Source organism: Ilyonectria robusta (assembly GCF_021365365.1).
Source record: "Ilyonectria robusta strain PMI_751 chromosome Unknown BGZ61scaffold_8, whole genome shotgun sequence".
Lineage (NCBI taxonomy): Eukaryota > Fungi > Ascomycota > Sordariomycetes > Hypocreales > Nectriaceae > Ilyonectria > Ilyonectria robusta.
Window position 1 is genome coordinate 214,966 of NW_025764442.1, and position 18,059 is coordinate 233,024.

General features: G+C 56.0%; 8 protein-coding genes across 8 annotated transcripts; 5 read left to right on the top strand and 3 right to left on the bottom strand.

Moving 5' to 3' along the window:
- Positions 1-280: 280 nt before the first annotated feature.
- Positions 281-1,923, top strand: BGZ61DRAFT_493196 (general substrate transporter; the record flags this gene model as incomplete). The annotated part of the gene is made up of 2 exons (XM_046250618.1): positions 281-385; positions 493-1,923. 2 exons carry the CDS (start codon positions 281-283, stop codon positions 1,921-1,923), a joined length of 1,536 nt encoding a protein of 511 aa, XP_046105127.1.
- A 58-nt stretch (positions 1,924-1,981) lies between these two features.
- Positions 1,982-2,817, bottom strand: BGZ61DRAFT_350572 (Asp/Glu/hydantoin racemase; the record flags this gene model as incomplete). Its single annotated transcript, XM_046240246.1, has 2 exons — positions 1,982-2,644; positions 2,701-2,817. 2 exons carry the CDS (start codon positions 2,815-2,817, stop codon positions 1,982-1,984), a joined length of 780 nt encoding a protein of 259 aa, XP_046105128.1.
- A 278-nt stretch (positions 2,818-3,095) lies between these two features.
- Positions 3,096-4,768, top strand: BGZ61DRAFT_388500 (actin-related protein, ARP2 class). The gene is made up of 3 exons (XM_046242784.1): positions 3,096-3,231; positions 3,311-3,730; positions 3,804-4,768. The coding sequence occupies exons 1-3, from the start codon at positions 3,210-3,212 to the stop codon at positions 4,532-4,534; spliced, it is 1,173 nt and encodes a 390-aa protein (XP_046105129.1). The 5' UTR covers positions 3,096-3,209; the 3' UTR covers positions 4,535-4,768.
- Positions 4,769-7,197: 2,429 nt separating this feature from the next.
- Positions 7,198-8,547, top strand: BGZ61DRAFT_531451 (kinase-like domain-containing protein; the record flags this gene model as incomplete). Its single annotated transcript, XM_046253704.1, has 1 exon — positions 7,198-8,547. The coding sequence occupies one exon, from the start codon at positions 7,198-7,200 to the stop codon at positions 8,545-8,547; it is 1,350 nt and encodes a 449-aa protein (XP_046105130.1).
- A 748-nt stretch (positions 8,548-9,295) lies between these two features.
- On the top strand, positions 9,296-10,943 carry BGZ61DRAFT_531452 (uncharacterized protein; the record flags this gene model as incomplete). Its single annotated transcript, XM_046253705.1, has 3 exons — positions 9,296-9,449; positions 9,771-10,017; positions 10,694-10,943. 3 exons carry the CDS (start codon positions 9,296-9,298, stop codon positions 10,941-10,943), a joined length of 651 nt encoding a protein of 216 aa, XP_046105131.1.
- Positions 10,944-11,617: 674 nt separating this feature from the next.
- BGZ61DRAFT_587486 (uncharacterized protein) lies at positions 11,618-12,343 on the top strand (the record flags this gene model as incomplete). Its single annotated transcript, XM_046256487.1, has 2 exons — positions 11,618-11,879; positions 12,047-12,343. Exons 1-2 carry the CDS (start codon positions 11,649-11,651, stop codon positions 12,341-12,343), a joined length of 528 nt encoding a protein of 175 aa, XP_046105132.1. The 5' UTR covers positions 11,618-11,648.
- Positions 12,344-12,920: 577 nt separating this feature from the next.
- On the bottom strand, positions 12,921-14,027 carry BGZ61DRAFT_575799 (ADP-ribosylation factor family-domain-containing protein; the record flags this gene model as incomplete). Its single annotated transcript, XM_046256203.1, has 3 exons — positions 12,921-13,471; positions 13,542-13,688; positions 13,778-14,027. The coding sequence occupies 3 exons, from the start codon at positions 14,025-14,027 to the stop codon at positions 13,308-13,310; spliced, it is 561 nt and encodes a 186-aa protein (XP_046105133.1). The 3' UTR covers positions 12,921-13,307.
- A 1,974-nt stretch (positions 14,028-16,001) lies between these two features.
- Positions 16,002-17,712, bottom strand: BGZ61DRAFT_218609 (SGF29 tudor-like domain-containing protein). Its single transcript, XM_046238072.1, has 2 exons — positions 17,614-17,712; positions 16,002-17,500 (listed from the first exon to the last, which is right to left on the bottom strand). Exon 2 carries the CDS (start codon positions 17,478-17,480, stop codon positions 16,134-16,136), a length of 1,347 nt encoding a protein of 448 aa, XP_046105134.1. The 5' UTR covers positions 17,481-17,500; positions 17,614-17,712; the 3' UTR covers positions 16,002-16,133.
- Between the last annotated feature and the right edge of the window lie 347 nt (positions 17,713-18,059).

Sequence of the window (18,059 nt, forward strand, 5' to 3'; positions counted from 1 at the left end):
CAAGGTTAATCTACAAGGTCACCATGTGAATCTCGTTGCCATGATACCTCGAATGCTTCTGCATCATGCATGTCAGTTCTCCAATTCCTCGCCGTTGGATGAACTGGTGTAGGGTAACTTCCAGGTGACGAGGTTCGCGGAGGGGCAGGTTGGCAGGCTACAGGGGTATGCAGCCACTTCGGCACGTGGCCCCACCACCCCGGGTTTCTCCAACGTCAGCGGAGTGACCTCGCGACTTGCTCCCCCAACCACCAACAGCAACATCTCCAGCATTGTCATCATGGCCGGCCAGGGCCTCAGGCAGTACCTGAACGATGTCAGCCCTTACCTGATTCTTCTGATTGCCGTCTCGACTTTGGGATCGCTGCAGTTTGGCTACCACCTAGTACGTGCTCCCCCAACCCTGGCCCCTGATCCCTGGTCGCCCTTGGCCTAACCACAAGCACCCCGATGAGAGGCTATCGTGAACGACCAGCGCTGACAACTCTATAGGGAGAGCTCAACGCCCCTCAGGATGTCATTACCTGCCACAAAAAGTCCATCTCGGCTCTCCTGCGGATCCGGGAAATGGTCTCCTCATCCCACCCGAGCGACAAGTCCTCCGGCCTCCTCTCCGAATGTATCCCTATGACCGAAGCCGCCTTTGCGACCGTATCGTCTATATTCACCCTGGGTGGACTTTTTGGAGCACTATGTGCTGGGCCCTTTTCATCTAGCCGTGGCCGGCTCCTTGCCATGCGAGCTACTGCCGTCCTTTACCTGGTTGGTGCTGCCGTCGAGACAATTGCTGGGAGTGTCTTCCTCATGGCACTGGGACGCTTGGTTTCCGGTGTAGGTGCTGGTGCATCAACTGTTGTTGTTCCGCTTTACATCAGCGAGATTGCGCCCCTGAACGCTCGAGGTTTGTTCGGTGCCATGACGCAAATCTCGATCAATGTTGGAATCCTGATCGCCCAGACTCTCGGATACTTCTGGAGCTACGGAAGCGCCTGGCGATGGATCCTGGGTGTTGGCGTCTGCGTCGCGACTGCCCAGGCTGTTGGGCTGTTTGTGGTGCCTGAAAGCCCCTCGTGGCTGGCCGCGAATGGCGAAGTGACCGCCGCCAAACGAACACTGCAGAGGATCCGGGGCAGTGGGCACGACATCAGCGAAGAGACCGAGACCTGGAACTCAGTCGAGCATGGAAATTCAGAGGAGGAGGGACTGCTCCATGCCGACCCGATGGCCGACCCAGTTGAACCGGTCATCGCCAAGAGCCCTGCCCACCTCGGATTCATCGACGTGGTCAAGGATCCGCTCACTCGACCTGCCATTATCGCTGTGGTTGGCATCATGTTTGTCCAGCAGTTCTGTGGCATCAACTCCATCATCATGTACTCCGTCTCTCTCCTCGCCGATCTCCTCCCGGTCTCTTCGGCGCTACTCACAATCCTCATCTCCGTTGTCAACCTCGTCACAACGGTGGCCTGTTCGCCCTTGCCAGACCGACTTGGACGCAAGACCTGTCTGCTCATGTCAGTCATTGGTCAGGGCAGCAGTGCGCTGGCACTGGCACTTTCCATTGTCTTTGGCTTCAAGATCCTCTCGGCCGTGGCCGTTCTCTTCTTTGTCGGATTCTACGCTGTCGGTCTCGGCCCTGTTCCTTTTATCCTGGCTTCTGAGCTGGTTGGCCAGGAGGCTGTTGGTGCCACGCAGAGTTGGTGCCTCGGGGCGAACTACGTGGCGAGTTTCCTGGTTGCTCAGTTCTTCCCTATTATCAACAAAGCGTTGAACAATCTCCTCGGCGGTCATGGAGGGTGGGTGTACTTTATCTTTGCTGGCATGGCAGGGTTATCGGTCATGTTTGTGTCTGTGAATGTGCCCGAGTCCAAGGGGAAGAGAGATGCCGATGAGGTTTGGGGCCGAACACGACGGGCAGATTGATACGATAATCCGGGTAGGACGGCTGGTGGTAGGTATGACTCGAACAATACTGATTTATTCATCGGAATGCCTGTATACTACGGACAGTTTGCTCCAGCTGTAGTATGCCCGCTTTCACTCCGTCAACGATGTAGACTTGTTCTCCTGCATCCTTTCCATATGAGGCAATTGCGGATGCACGGATGGTATCCTCCAAGCCCGCCATCCCCGCACAGCCCATAACTACGCAAGACACATTCCCCGAAGCAAAAAGCTGGGCTACGGCCGTTTCCAGCTTGGCCTTGACCTCTTCGGGGGAAACAGTGTGGAAGTCGCCCGCGGTCAATCCTGAGGTAAATACGCCCGCGAACTTGTGATTGGCAGCGGTGCTGTCCTGGCCGAGGAACGCCTTTACTCCATCCCCGAGGTGGTCTTCCCAGAACTTTCCTGTGGTTACGATGCCCCATTTCTCATTATTCAGGGGAGCAGGGGTTAGTGACAAGACTGTGGTGATGCTGGCTTCAAAGATGCCCGTGACGGCAATGTGCTTGTACTTGCTGAGCTCGCCGACGAGGGAATGGACGCTGAAGCAGGCCACGAGGACGGCGTCATATTTTCCTCCCTCGAGGTCTTGGGCAAGAACGGCATCGTCGAGAATGACCTGTGTGCTCTTGTCGATGTCTTCCTGGTTGTCGATGCTTGCGGGGGCGGAGGAAGGGGGCGTGTAGGAATAGATTTCGATCTTGATCCTGTTAGTATGGGCGAAAGGGAACAGACTGTACCGGTCGTGACTCATACATTGGGCAGACCCAACTTCTCGGCGGCAGCCACGGCGCCGCTGGTCATGGCCGTGGAAGAGTTGGCGTTGAGGACGAGGATGCGGAGACTCCGCTGTCGGGACTGAGGCCCAGCCATATTGAGGGACAATTGAGAAAAAAAGGGCACAGATGTGAATGAAGGATGAACAGTTAAAAGCTCAAGTATTAGCTGGAGAAAGAAGTATTCCCTCAAACCGCAATCGTGATAGGGTCCCCGCCAAAGTCGGCCAAGCTCGAGCGGGGCGACATCGCATCCCAATGACGGCGTCGGCGTTGGCGTCGGCGTCAGGAAGCCATCGCGGGGCGCCACGTGACCCGCCTCCGCCTCAGCCACCTCTGACGACGGCCGGTGGTTGACGGCCGGCCACGCCAACCCCACCACTGACGAACACCTCAACCTCGCCGAGCTCCTCAACGACCACACCACCTCGCCTCCCCCCCAACCTCACTGCACACAGTTCTCGGCCTGCGCCTTGCACTGTCGCAACTATGGCCAACCCGCCCCCCATTGGTAAGCTTCAGAGCTCCCCTCGTGCCCCGGAGCCCAACCGGCCGCCCGCCCCTGACGCTGACCTCTCCTCGCTACCTAGTCCTCGACGGCGGCACCGGCTTCCTCAAGGTCGGATATGCCGCGCAGAACTTCCCCGAGCACCAGTACCCGTCCATCGTCGGCCGGCCGATCCTGCGATCTGAGGAGCAGACGGACAGCGATGTGGTCATCAAGGACATCATGTGCGGTGACGAGGCCGCCGCCGCCCGAACCATGCTCCAGATCAGCTACCCCATGGAGAACGGCATCGTCAAAAACTGGGACGACATGGAGCACCTCTGGGACTACACCTTCTTCGAGAAGCTCAAGGTCAACCCGCAGGGCCAGAAGATTCTCCTGACCGAGCCGCCGATGAACCCGCTCAGGAACCGGGAGAAGATGTGCGAGGTCATGTTCGACCGGTACGAATTCGGCGGCGTCTACGTTGCGATCCAGGCCGTCCTGGCCTTGTATGCGCAGGGTGAGTTGTGCAGGAAGCTTCAAAGCTTCGTCGTGGGTGGGAATGACGTAGGCTAACGGTAGAATGTGCACAGGTCTCAGCTCCGGTGTCGTGGTCGACTCCGGTGATGGTGTCACCCATATTGTCCCCGTCTACGAGTCCGTGGTCCTCAACCACCTTACCAAGCGATTAGACGTGGCTGGCCGCGATGTGACACGCAACCTGATTAAGCTGCTCCTCCGCCGCGGATACGCCCTGAACCGAACCGCCGATTTCGAGACAGTCCGCCAGATCAAGGAGAAGCTTTGCTACGTGTCGTACGACCTGGAGCTGGACAAGCGCCTGAGCGAGGACACGACTGTGCTGGTGGAGGACTACACGCTCCCGGACGGACGTGTGATTCGGGTGGGCAGCGAGCGTTTCGAGGCCCCCGAGTGCCTGTTCCAGCCCCATCTGGTAGACAACGAGTCGCCGGGTCTGGGCGAGTTCCTGTTCAACACGATCCAGTCGGCCGACGTCGACATCCGATCGTCTTTATTCAAGGCGATTGTGCTGTCCGGTGGCAGCAGCATGTACCCGGGCCTGCCGTCGCGACTGGAGAAGGAGCTGAAGCAGCTGTGGCTGACGCGGGCGCTGCAGGGCAACCCCGAGCGCCTGGACAAGTTCAAGGTGCGGATAGAGGACCCCCCTCGACGAAGACATATGGTTTTCCTGGGCGGAGCGGTGCTGGCCAACATCATGGCGGACAAGGAGAGCATGTGGGTGACCAAGGCCGAGTGGGAGGAGCAGGGCTCACGGGTGCTGGAGAAGCTGGGCCCGCGATAAACGGTGGAAGCTGCGGAAATTTCAGACGAGGAGAGGGACTTGTGATTTGAGCTTAGGGTCGAGTAGCCAGCAAGAAAAGAGGTCACGATTACAGGTGTGCTGTGGATGTCATGATGGGCGTGTGAGGCGTTGTCAGTACGGGTTAGACCTGCTTCTGAACAGGTGTCGGTCTGTAATTTGCAACAGTCAGAATGGCAATTCAAGTGGGAGAGGGAAGAGAAAGCAATTCCAAGACATGTAATTCTTTGTCTCTTGGATGTTGTAGTGAGCATTCGTGCTTCGCACTGCCTCTAAGCAGTGTTGATATCTGGTCTCCTGGCTTAGTCATCCTCGAATGCCGCATCATGGGCTGGGTTGACTCGGTTGAGGCAGGCGCAGGCCACGTTCGGCTGGCGGCTGGCACTGGAGCAGAATGAAATCTTGCCTCCAGCGACCGCAACTGTGGAATGTCACCAAAACAACACCAATTCGCTCTGGGCGTGTATCTCTGCCGTACGCAATTCCGCGCTGCTCTCGCGGTTCCTGGCGCGATCCCGTCCCTCCTTTTTTACTGTCAGTCGACAACCGCGCCACGACAGCCGAGATAAACAACAAGATTCAACGGTCGTCGGTCGCATCCCCAGCGTCATCGTCCGTCGCCGGCACAGCAAAGCAGAGCACATTAGCGGCGCACCTCCACTCCACATTCTCCGACGCCGTTCTCCGCACTCATCAAGGCCCCGTAAGCCGCATCCGTGGTGGCCTCGCCCTTCGCCGGGGACCTTCTCAAACCCGTGGTGGCCTTGGACCTTCCTGTCCCGTCTCGCCACAGCCGCCGCACGCGAGCGACGCACGCCCGGGCTGGGAGGGAGAAAAAAGGAAGGGGGGCAAAAGGTTACCGGTTACTGGGCTAGTCTGTGGCTCCACGAGCGGCGGATCGTCCTAGTCGCAGCGTTGACCCGGCAAGCGACATTGCGTTTATTGGAGTCGTTTTGGGGGCTTGTCTGTCGTGTTGATTGCCAACGGGCGACGGGCTATCTATCTCATTACGTACAGGGTCTGGGTTTGAAGTCGGTACAGTATCCAGATCCAGAGACGGGAGATTTGGACATTGACATACGGACTTGATCGAGAATCACACTGACAATCACGCTGACAATCGCCCTGGGAACCACATTCAGAATCACCCTGAGAACCAAATTGACAACTGACACGGACACAACCGGCCGGCACCCCGCTTCACGGTCCGACAGAGTTTACTTGCCGCTCGGGTTGTCGGGCCTTTGCCACTGGCCAAGCCCGTTTGGAGTCTGCCAGTGACGGACGGCTCTCTTGCATCTGGGGTGGTGCACTCAGCCGGCGCAGTCGCGCAGTCGCGTGCGGCAGCTCCAGAGCTTCCTGTTGGCGCTGCATTGGCGCGTGCGGGGGAAAGCAGAAACAAACGACTGATTTTATCCACCTGGGCTGCCATTCGATCGTCTCTCTTTCATTCTCCCACCCCCATCCCGTCCCCCATCCCCCATCCCCCATCCATCCACCCAAGAGTCCACCAGTCCACTCAGCAGTGTCCACCCGTCAGCCCCGGACCTGCTACTCCAGGCCGGCTGGCGTCCTGGGGGTCATCAACCACCACGCTCACGGTTAGGTATGAGCTTGACAAATCCGCCCTCGGCATCGGGGGCTTCGGCGCCTGGGTCCGGGAGGAGCGGCGGTGGAGGAGGAGGCGTCAGGGGCCCATCTTCGCTGAAGCGCAGCGTGCAGGCGGCTTTCGATGGTACGTATGTGTCTCTGTCTGTCTCTGTGGTGTGGTGTTTGGTTGTTGTGCATTTGCTTGCTGCTTTGATCATCGGAGCTTCTTACATGCACGATTCCGTCCCTCTTCGTCCTATCTCCCCGGAACCCTGTCCGTCCTGTCCCCAGTACACGGACAGATCCAGATACATTCCCTGCGCGCGCCAGACCGTCTTTTATTCAAGACCCCGTTCCCGTCCTCGTCCCCGTCATTGCCCCGTTCGCCTTGGTATCGTTTCGCTGTATCCCGCTGTCTTGCCTACGTCGCTCTGCCTTGCATTGCTGCACCTGCAATCGTGTTGGCACTCTGTCGGGCTTCATCTCGGCGGCTTGTCTCACCATTTCCCGGGGCTGCTTTGCTTGCTTTGTTTTGCTGCTGTTGGCTGAATCTGGCTGAATCTGGCTTGGCCCTGGCGTTTTGGCTGTGCTTTTTCGACCTGAGGTGTCTAGTTTATTTACTAGTGGCGTGGTCAGTGGCCGGTCGTCGGTCGTTGGTCGGTCGGGACGTGCTCCGCTGTTCCTCCGTGAGCTCCAGATCTTGAATCCTACCTGACTCGATCTCCGGTGGCCATTCCCTGTTCACTGGGTTGGCGTTGATCATCCTCGTTCTCATCCTTAGCATCATTGCCGCCTGCTCCAGAGGCCGAGTTGGTCGCTTCTCACTCTCCCGCTTCTTCTGCTTCGTTTGGCCCCTTCACTTGCTGCCTTTCCTTGGTGTCCGTCTCTCGCTGCCGCCGTCAATCTGGCCACTGCCTTTCATTTTCACCTCTTCACCTCGTTCTCTCTCTGGCCGGGACTCAAATCATCTCTATGCCGAGTGGCAAATGAGAAACAGCCCGTAATCACCACGAGAGAGAGACCTCGGCTCGGGCCAACCGACCACTCCCTCGGTCATGCCTCTCCGTCCTCGTCATGGCGTTGCCTTCCCAGCTCACGCTTACCAACAACGTCATATAGAGTCTCATGACCGCCATCCCAGCTACCAGCCCAAGGTCCGCATCACCGATCGCTATCGCATCGTCGGCTTCATCAGCTCCGGTACCTATGGCCGCGTCTACAAGGCCGTCGGTCGCGGCGGCAAACCCCCCGGTGAATTCGCCATCAAGAAGTTCAAGCCCGACAAGGAGGGTGAGCAGATCAGCTATACCGGTATCTCTCAGAGCGCTATCCGTGAGATGAGCCTGTGCAGTGAGCTAAGTCATGGCAACGTCATCCGACTTTGCGAAATCATGCTGGAGGACAAGTGTATTTTCATGGTCTTCGAATATGCCGAGCACGACTTGCTGCAAATCATCCACCATCACACCCAGCAGCCACGCCACCCCATCCCTCCCGCCACCGTCAAGAGCATCATGTTCCAGCTCCTCAATGGCTGCCAGTACCTCCACACCAACTGGGTCCTACATCGCGATCTCAAGCCTGCCAACATCATGGTGACATCGTCCGGCGAAGTCAAAATCGGCGACCTCGGCCTGGCCCGGCGATTCGACAAACCTTTGCATTCCCTGTTTAGCGGCGATAAGGTGGTCGTGACGATTTGGTACCGCGCTCCCGAACTCATCCTTGGATCCTATCACTACACTCCCGCCATTGACATGTGGGCCATTGGCTGCATCTTCGCCGAGCTGCTGTCTTTGCGACCTATCTTCAAGGGGGAGGAGGCTAAGATGGACAGCAAGAAGACGGTTCCCTTCCAGCGCAACCAGATGCAGAAGATTGTCGAGATTATGGGTGTACCGACCAAAGACCGGTGGCCACTCCTACCCACCATGCCCGAATACAACCAACTCAACACCCTCGCCAATTCCATGGCCTCATCCCACCATCACCATAATCATCACGGTCACCACCACGGCCATTATGGGGGCCGTGGTCAACAACCTCCTAGCGCCTCCAACCTCGAGAAGTGGTACTACAGTACCATATCCCACTCCGGTGGGCCCGGTTCCAACGGCTCTGCTCCGCTGTCATCTCTAGGTGCAGAGGGATACAAGCTCCTTGCTGGGCTGCTCGAGTACGATCCTACCAAGCGTCTCACGGCTGCCCAGGCGCTGCAGTCGCCTTTTTTCAGCACAGGCGACCGTGTCAGTGCCAACTGCTTCGAGGGGGTGAAGAACGAATACCCTCATCGTCGCGTGAGCCAGGACGATAACGACATTCGGACGAGCAGCCTGCCAGGGACTAAGCGAAGTGGCCTCCCTGATGACTCTCTCGTAAGGCCATCGAAGCGGGTCAAGGAGTAGGAGCCAGGCCAGCCTCTCGAGGTGATGGCGTAATATGAAACCAAGGGTGGTTTAGGCGCAGGTCATGATTTGGAACCAGGAAGGGCAGAAGGACTGCATAACACGGCGTTAAAGGACGACATGGCATGATTTCACATTGGTGACTTGCACATTGCGGAAGCGACCCGTAAGAGACGGGTTGATACCTGCGTCCACAATGCGGGTATGCATGTATGATCAGCAGACGATGGCGTCTAGCAGAGTGTATAGATCCACCAACACTAGAGTTGAGAGGGAGCTTAAGAGAAGCGCCCCTCTCCAGGTTCTAGTATACATACGGTAATCGTTAGAAGAACGACATATGAGTGTGTCTATTCTATAAAGCATACACTGGCTCTGGTGAAACCCAACCACCCACTTGGAGAGGTCCCGTTGACTACTGTCTCGATCTCTGATTACTAGTCATGGCCAGGGCCGTACCAGTGCCTAGTTGGTTGGCTCCATACCATACGTGAATACTGGGAACAGCTCATCTCTAACGTACGCAGAGTGCAGCCTCACCTGACGCCTGCGAAGGTGAATCGCATCAAACTCGTCAATATATATCTGCACCCAAGCTCCAGGCTCCCAGTCCCCGTATTCCAATGCACTTGATGCAGAAAGTTATTTCCCAAGCACCGCACAAGCTTCACGCAACCGACGTCACTCGCTCATATCGTTCCCAACTCAGCCTTCTCCACACAAGCCCGTCTTCCAGCACCGGCTCACAATGTGCGAGCTCGTCGAAAGGCGTGAGACATGCGAGAAGTGCCGCAGCGTAGCCGGCGTGCAGACGGAACTCGACCCGTGCGAGTCCGCGATGCAGTCGGGCGAGAACTGCGCGAATACGAGGAAAACGTCGGAGAACAAATATGTTCCCAAGAGTAAATGTTCCTCGTGCTTTTTTGAGGAGCTGGAGAAGAAGAGGGAGAAGGAGAAAAGGATGGCTACCATCAAGGAGGATGACAATGAGCAGTAGAGTTAGGGATTTGAGGGGATTGGTAGTTATATAATTGGCCGTAGTTGGGACTCTTCGTTAATCATATCAAGCCTATTGCATTGATCGTGGATGCTTCCTGCCAACAAATGTGAATAGGATCAACCTTCTCAATATATATACGTCAGTTCCCAACCTCTAGCTTCCCACCGCTCCAAGACACCACCACTCAACAAGCAACCATCGACATCTAACTAACCATCTAAAGCCACCAACTACCAATCTGTTTCTCATATAACATCTCTTGAGCCACCAGATATCTACGCGTCTTGCAAAATGTGCCACGTCCACTACAAGAAGTCGCAGTGCGCCAAGTGCAAGCGGGTCATCTCCACCGAGAGCAGCTTGACCCGGTGCAACAAGGCCTTGTGCGAACCCCCCCGCTGCAAGCGGACCGAAGAGACGTTCCAAGTTGTCGAAGTTTCTAAGCAGGAGTGTGCGCTTTGCAGGGATAAGTAAGAATTAGGGAGAAGTGTGGACCGCGCATGTTCGGATGAATTGCAGATTCGTGTATTGCTAGGTGGATAGGGTAGAAATAAATCACTCTTTCACTGACACTTGAGTCGTTTTCTATTGAATGCTGCGCAGGTGATCGTGCCAAGTATATCATTGGTGCTTTTATACAGCACGAGTCGGCCAAGAGTTCCGTTACTGGGCATCACATGTTAGCACCAGATGCGTCACGAGTAGCATTTTGGTTGCACTATTCGACTACTGCTATTCATAGACGGAGTGCCATATAAGCGGAGTGTTAATCTCTGACGAGGTCGGACTAACCTCCGCTGTGGTAGACTCTCCAGAGAACCGTCATCGCTTGCGGGTGTCCGCACGGCGTAGTGCAGATATTGGCTGTGTAAGTTTTGACTGTTAATACAGAAACTGGGTGTATACTGATTTGCGAAAAGGAGAAACCACCGCTGAATCAGGTCAACCTCGTCAATATAAAATGCTCCCAGATCCCCAGCCCGCCAACTCTCACATTCCTAATAAGGCTCTACAAATCAACAACAACACCAAGGACGCAATTCCCCAGAAATCTCTAAGAAATCCTGTGTACTCCTAGTTTCGCCCACCCATCGTCGTCAACATGTGCACCGTGTACGAAGTCCGCCTGCACTGCATCACGTGCAGGCAGCTCCTGAGCAAGGGCATGCAGCTCGGCCGCCCGTGTGATGAAGCGCAAGAGCGAGGGTCTATCTGTGAGACGATCGCGAGCGACACCAAGACCAACTATGTGAGGGAGGAGCTTTGCGGTACCTGCCAGCCGCATGGATGTGAGGACCCAAAGTCCGGCGGTGGTAGTAGTAGTGCCGCTGGTGGTGCGAGTGGCGGGACTAATGGGACCGTGGAGACCAAGGATGCGACTGAGACCGAGGCATAGAGTAGCAATGTTGGCGAGTCTAGTGGAGAGCTGTAAATGAATAAAATCAATGAAACTTAATAGTCTCGTTGAGAGGCGTCTGGAGCGGTGAGCACTGCTGTCAAGTCTCAACACTAATTTAGACTAATTGGGGATGCTATATTCCCCAACAGACGTCTTCATCACCGACACAAATAATCCGGGGGCCGTGATGAAAAGATGGTCACACATTGCGGCACCCGGAGATTGGTTCTTTGACTTTGCACCTTCTCGTGCTACATAGTACTTAGCCATCTGTTAATGGAAATGAAAAGTCAGCTCATCTCACAACGCAGCCGACGCGTGGTTTGCCCTTGCTGACACCTACTTGATTCGTATACCCAAGTGACTGTGAAAGGCTGTGGCGGACTTGTATTCCTATATTGTGGTCCATGATTCCCCTCCACCTCACACATGTGAATGAGATGATCTCCAACATATGTAACGTGGCAGTCTCCCTCCTCAAGTCCGACAACCCAAAGTCAAACGTAACTGCATTCACCGCACAGTGTAGCATATAAACTCCACGGTCCATCTCGCCAGCAGCCTTTTTCCCAGTCGTGAATCATACCAACCCATCTATAAAAAACGCCCCTCTCCCAAGCCCTCTCCCATCCCGAATCCACACCCGCAAGAGACGAGACAAAACCCCCAAGCCCCAGATCCCCAATCGCCACAACAACAACAATGTGCACCAACACCGAAGTCCGCGAGCGATGCAGAGAGTGCGACGCCATGATGGGCTTCGACTTCCGCGTCGACCCGTGCCATCGCGCAGCCGAGAACCGCGGCTGGTGTAAGACGATGGGGTATGCGATCGAGGCCAAGTGGATCGACAAGGAGAACTGCGCTGCGTGCTGGGACGCGGTGAAGGCGGCCGAGGAGGAAAAGGAGAAGGAGAAGGAGAAGGAGAATGGGGTAGAGAAGTAGGCTGTGGTGATGAGCTCGGAGTTGCGTGGTGAAAGACGACGGTGATACCAAGGTGTAGCCTTCTGCCCAGTTGTGAATCATACCAACCCATCTATAAAAAGCACCCATTTCCCAAGCCCTCTCCTCCTATTTGAACCCATACACTCAAGCCAAAGCAACCTCCAACCCTCCTCCCTCTATCAAATCCCCAATTACCAAAAATGTGCACCAACGTCGACCTCCGCAAACTGTGCAAGGGCTGCTACACCTTCCTGGGCTACGACATGCGCATCGACCCGTGCCATCTCTTCACCGAGGAGCGCGGGTGGTGTCGAGCCATGGAGCACACCATCGAGGCCAAGTGGACCGAAAAGGAGGAATGCATCCAGTGTCTCGACGCAGAGAGGCGGGCGAAGGAGGAGAAGGAGGTCACGGACGCTGCGGTGAAGCAGACGGGGTTGGATGGTCAATGATGACGGCGATACTAACATGTGAGCTGGGTGAGACATAATAGACGTCAAGGTAGGGACTAGTGATGTCTGTAATTGACTCCTTGATATGATCATCTCCTCAAACAACAGCAAGATGCAGGTTGCTTTCCGTATGACTGAGCATTTACCTGTTTCTGTGTCAAATAAAACCACACAAGTGGCGACGTTGTATAATACCACAAACCCATCTAGCTATCCACACTACACAATGGAAACAGTCATGAAGAAACAAAAATGCAGACATATTCATTAAGACGAGACTAAGTAGCAACACAAGAAAAAGAGGTACCAAATCGCACGCCTCCACACACGCTGTCTGCCTGCTCATCTGCCCGTGCTCTCTCTCCCTCTTCCTTCTGCATCCCCTCTCCGTCTCTAACAGGCTCGATGCCCTCGGGCCATCTGCCCCTCGTCGTCCAAACCAGCAAAACATAAAACAGGGTATTTCAACATATTCAGAGCAGCGACAGCGATAGAAGCAGCAGCATCGGTGGGAGAAGATGAAGAATTATGGCGTAAGGCGTGGCGTGGTAGGGAAAAGAAAAGTATGGATGGATAACTCTTTCCGGCGTAAAGGAAGGGTAGGAGAGGTAGTATCCTGAAGCTGGCAGCACAGAATACTGGCCCTGTGATTTGAGTCCCGATCCATTTTCACGGGGAGTACCCGTGAAACGTATGAAGGCATCATGGCCAGATTGCAGAAAAGGCTTGCGCCATGGTCGTTTCGGCGCGTGCTGAGACTGGCATTTCGGGGAAGAGGCGGATTGGTAGGTGTCGGGGAGCGAATGTCGAGAAAGAGTATGGGTCGGAAGGGTATCCAGGGTCTAACTAGGTTGGGGATATCTGGAGAAGAAGCCTCGCTATGCGCTGGAAGGAGTTGTGTCGTCGCGTGATGAATATCGAAAAGGGTCGGGATCGGGAGGAAATGAAGAAGCGCAGCGGGCCGTTACTTCTTGGCGGGAGCGGGAGGAGCCTTGACGTTGTTTGACAACCACGCCAGACCCTCGAGGAGACCCTCACCGGTGGTGGCGCAACTGGGCACGACGTACCAGACCTTGTCCTTGAGCTTGGAGAGCTGGAGGGCCTCGGTGACTTCTTGAGGGTTCATGGCTAGGGAGAGAGGAAGAGTTAGCGACGGGTCATGACGGGTGGGACGGCGTAGAAAGGGGGAAGCGCATACCCTCCTTGAGATCCTGCTTGTTGGCGAAGACGAGCAAGAGACTGTCCTTCATTTCGCGGTCGTTGATGATGCGGTGGAGTTCTTGTCGGGCTTCTTCTATGCGGTTTCGGTCGCAGGAGTCAATGACGAAGATCAAACCTTGGGTGCCTATGGGGGAGTTAGCGGATGAATTACAGAGGGAACAAAATTGCCCGTTGTGGTGCAGAGTGCAGAGCAAGTGCTCGACTCGGACGTACCGCTAAAGTAATGCCTCCAGAGAGGACGGATCTTGTCCTGGCCACCGACATCCCAGACGTTGAACTTGACGTTCTTGTAGGTGACGGTCTCGACGTTGAAGCCCACGGTGGGGATGGTGGTGACGTCCTGGCCGAGCTTGAGCTTGTAGAGAATGGTGGTCTTGCCGGCGGCGTCGAGGCCGAGCATGAGCAGGCGCATTTCCTTCGATCCGAAGATCTTGCCCATCATCTTGGAGAGCTGACCGCCCATGGTTGCGGCGTCGGGTTGTGTGTGTCGTCGGGGAGGATGGGACGGCGCGGGGGGGGGAGAGCGTCGAGGCGAGAGAGTTGGAGGGATTGTCGTGGGGACGGCAGAGAAGGATGGCGACGGGCTCGGTATGGTTGTCGGTTGGAGGAGGCGTGTCTTGTTTTGGGAGTCTGTGTGTTTGTGTGGTGTGATGGGCCGACGGACGGTGTTTCGTTTCAAGTTGTCTGTCTGGCAGTCTATCTCAGGGCCAACGAGTCAGCTCGGGCGCCACAGTCTAGTCAATTGAGGGTCGGCTGCGTCTGGTTTGTCTCTGGCACTCTGGCACTCTGGCAAAGAGGGGACTCGGTCGCTGTCGCGTGTCGAGGGGAGGGGGGCTTGAAACTCACCTCGTTTCCGCGGAGAGCGTGTGCGAGAATGGAGATATGGGGAGGGGAGCAACCGTTATGGGGATATGGAGATGGTGGAATGACGCGCCGACTGCAATTACACGAGGCGGCGTCTCTCGCTGGTTCGGTCGGACGTCGGCCGGGGGGTAGAAGCAGAGGAGATGGATGGATGGTTGATTGTTGAAGGTGCTTGCTCTGTAGTCGATTCCTTGAGTCCCTTGTGCAATGTCTGTCCGTACTCTGTACTCGGTAATACTGGAATAATAATCCTGTTGCCCCGTTGCTCCGTTGCTCTTGCCCCCGTCAGGGGAAAAAGGGAAAGATTGAGTGAGGGTCCGCCCACGTCGCTTGGCTGTCCCTGGCCGTCCCCCCCTGGCCTGGGTCCTGACCCCAACCCCCTTCCGGCCTAGCGCCTACACGGGGCAACGGCCGCCTCGCTGCCTGCAGAAGTCCGGCCCTTCTAACTGCGGTCCACTACGTAGCAAACTGCGCTGCGGAGAGTGCCCTGAGCCCGCCTGCTGCAGGGGAAAACCAAACCCCTAACTCCGCCGTGGTAAATCCCCCCCCACAGCGGTCCACTGGATGGAAGCAATTCTCAAGGGCGCCCTGAGGCCACTGTCCGCTATCCGCTATAGTACGTCCAGCGCTATAGCCTCCCCCCCTGTAGGGCCGCCGTTGGGTACTTGCGCCGCCGGTGACATGTCGCCGCAGCTGCAAGTCCCTTCGGTCGGCACGCTACTCTCTGGGTCCAGGCACCAAGTCACACCGTCACGGTTGTAAATACAGCCACACACGCCGCTACCAGATATTGACATTAGCTCAAGGTAGGAAATATACCTATTTATTAGCATGTGTGCACTCTCCGAGATGATGCCCTCATTACGGCCATCTTGTACCTACCTTGTATCCCTGGCATCGTCAAACGGCCGCCTTGGGTCACCAAATCACCAAATAATCAAATCACGCTTGCTCAGTCGCTCACTCCCGCAGCGCCTTACCCCTGCCCAACACCGTCGCTGTCGTTCCTCCGTCCCTATCCGTACTACTGCGACCAACTTCACCAACCCAGCTCCCCATCACAATTGACATGCGGGAGTATCCGTGTAAAGGGGGGAGATGAGACACACGTCACATGTCATTGTCATTGACATTGCCATTGCCATGCGAGGGTATATGGCATCTATTAGGAACCGCCATCGTCATCCTCGTCAAGGGTGTTTTGCCCTCACTACGTAATTCATCGCTCTTCTTCCATAGGCCAGATTTGTTTGCCTCTCGCAGAGCCTCAAGTCTGCCCCTTGTAACCAATCCATGTCGGAGTATGCCACCCCCTGTATTTGACAGTGCTTCCTACTTTCCTCATGTTGGTCTGTATCGTACTAGGCAACCTCGTGATCCTCTCACATCTGGTCCACGTGCCTACAAAGAGTCCACCAGCCGGACTCCGGGTCTTCCCTAGGCCGCCAACCTCGGCCGGGTATCAACACCAAACAACTCCTAGCCGCGCCGAGCGAAACTTCCGCTCGACTAGGAGTCCATCGTCCGAGCGAGCAAACTTACTAGTTGCCCCGCCGGTAATCAAAATCCTCATCATCTCATGTCGTCATGGCTGCTGGTCAACGAGCGATAAACGCTCCCAGCTGTGTCTCTGCCCAAAACTCCGAGCTCGCTGTATTTATCAGAGCCCCGTAGGTTCGGAAACCCGCAGTCTTGGCACGCCGTGTCAGGCCCGATACTCGATCACAAACCGCCGCTCCACCTGCTGCAGCGTCGACGAGTCATTCTCCCCCTCAAACTTGAGATTCACCTTGCCATTGTCCGCCATGTTGTGCACCTCGGCCTTGTAAAACGTCGTCGTGTTGGGGTACAGAGCCAATACCACCTTGCCGTGTTCCCAATCCTTGAGAGTGCTTGCCTGGCTCTCCGCCGTGATCGAAATCATGCTGCTGGCGCTCGACCGGTACTCCTTTTGCTTGCTCTGGTCGTCCGGTTCAATATCCAGCACCTTGTACCTTCGGCTCTTCCCTTCGCCTAGTACCTGCGCTACCTCACCAAGTATCCAGTCCGTCGTCTGGTCTCCGTTGACTTGCCGAGGCTTGAACGCAACCGAGTCGCCCTTGGAGAAGAGCACCTTGGATTTGTTGCTAGCCCCAGCATTAGACCCCGCACCGCTCCCCGATGACCCTTGTGGCTCAACGCTGTCGGCCTTGGGCGGCATGCTGTCTCTGTCTCGGTTGCTGGATCGGTCACCATATTTTCGTGACGAACCCCCCATAGGGCTAGGTACCGGTGAATCTCCAGCGCCGTCAAAGTCGTAGAGTGACGACGCTGTGGCAGCACTGTCTCTAGCCTGCCTCTTCCCTGGCCCGGCCGCCTGGGCCTCCGACTGTTCCTTGGCAACCACAACTGCGCGCAAGACTTTGAGCTGGTCCGACAAAGATTTGAGAGCCACCATGTTCGCCTCGGAATGCTTCACTCCTGTGCGGCACAGTTGTTCCATTTGCTGAAGGGAGTCCCCGGGGATCTTCTCGAGGTCCATCGTGCCGACCTGCTTGTCCATGTTCACAAGCTCCGTAAGGCTGTCGTTTTCGGTGTTGATGCCGCTTACAATATCCGAGACTTGGCCCTTGCAGAGCTCCCAAATTTGCACTTCCTCGCCGTGGGAGTTGCCATTGTTCCGGTTGGACCCTCGTCCACTTCGATTTCGTTGTGACATGTCGCGAGGCGGTGGCTCCCGCTTGGCCGAGTCCGTCTTTGGTGTGTGTTGCCTCGACGGTTCGCTCCTTGGTGACCACTTGGGTGTTGAAACCTCTTGGCCTACAGTCTGTCCGCGGCTTTTCGATCTCGGCGTACTCGATCGGTTTGGCGTCGAGTCTCTACTGGACGTGTCCCGCTTGGTGCCGCGCTTGGATTCCGGGGTGTTAGACTGGTGACGTCGGATCTCCTGAATCGTCGCTTCCCTAGAAGGGGGGTCGCGTCTTCGCGGGAGTAAGGGCTGCTGGTAATATGGCCCCAGGTCCTCCTGGAGGCTCTTGAGTTCGTCCCGCGAGGGCTTCTTCCCGTTAGCCATACCGCCCCGATACCACCCGCCTAAACACGATATCGCAATAAGAATCAACCCAGGATGAAGGAAATAAAACAGCCGTCAAAAGAGCCAGAGCCTTGCACAACGCACGCGTAAAACATGGACGGAATGCACATACCTTATTGGCAGAAGGTAACGGAGTCGGGCGCCGAGGCCGGATGGGGAAGGGAGGGGAAGAAGCGGAGGAGGGTGGGTTTGCAGACGGAGCTAGAGCAGCGGAAGAGGGAAGGGGAGAGAATTAGTATATTAGGCATCGACCCATCTTATGCGCTCCACGGAAGGTTTAAGGGCGGGTATCATGTCATAAATTTACAACCTTGAGAGTGCAAGTGGGAGGATGAGACAAGTGACGATGGCGATGACGGGTGGGTTGAAGAGGCAGAATCAGGCGGTGAAGCGGAGTGGCGTCACCATTTTGGGAAAGTACCTCTCCCACGTTGACTGCCCCACCATCACCGTGCGAATTGAGCATAGGCACTGCTTCTGCACTGTACAAGGTCAAAGAGCAAGGAGGCGTTTGCCTCTGGACTTGAGCATCTCTGCTGTTGAACCTAAAACGAACGG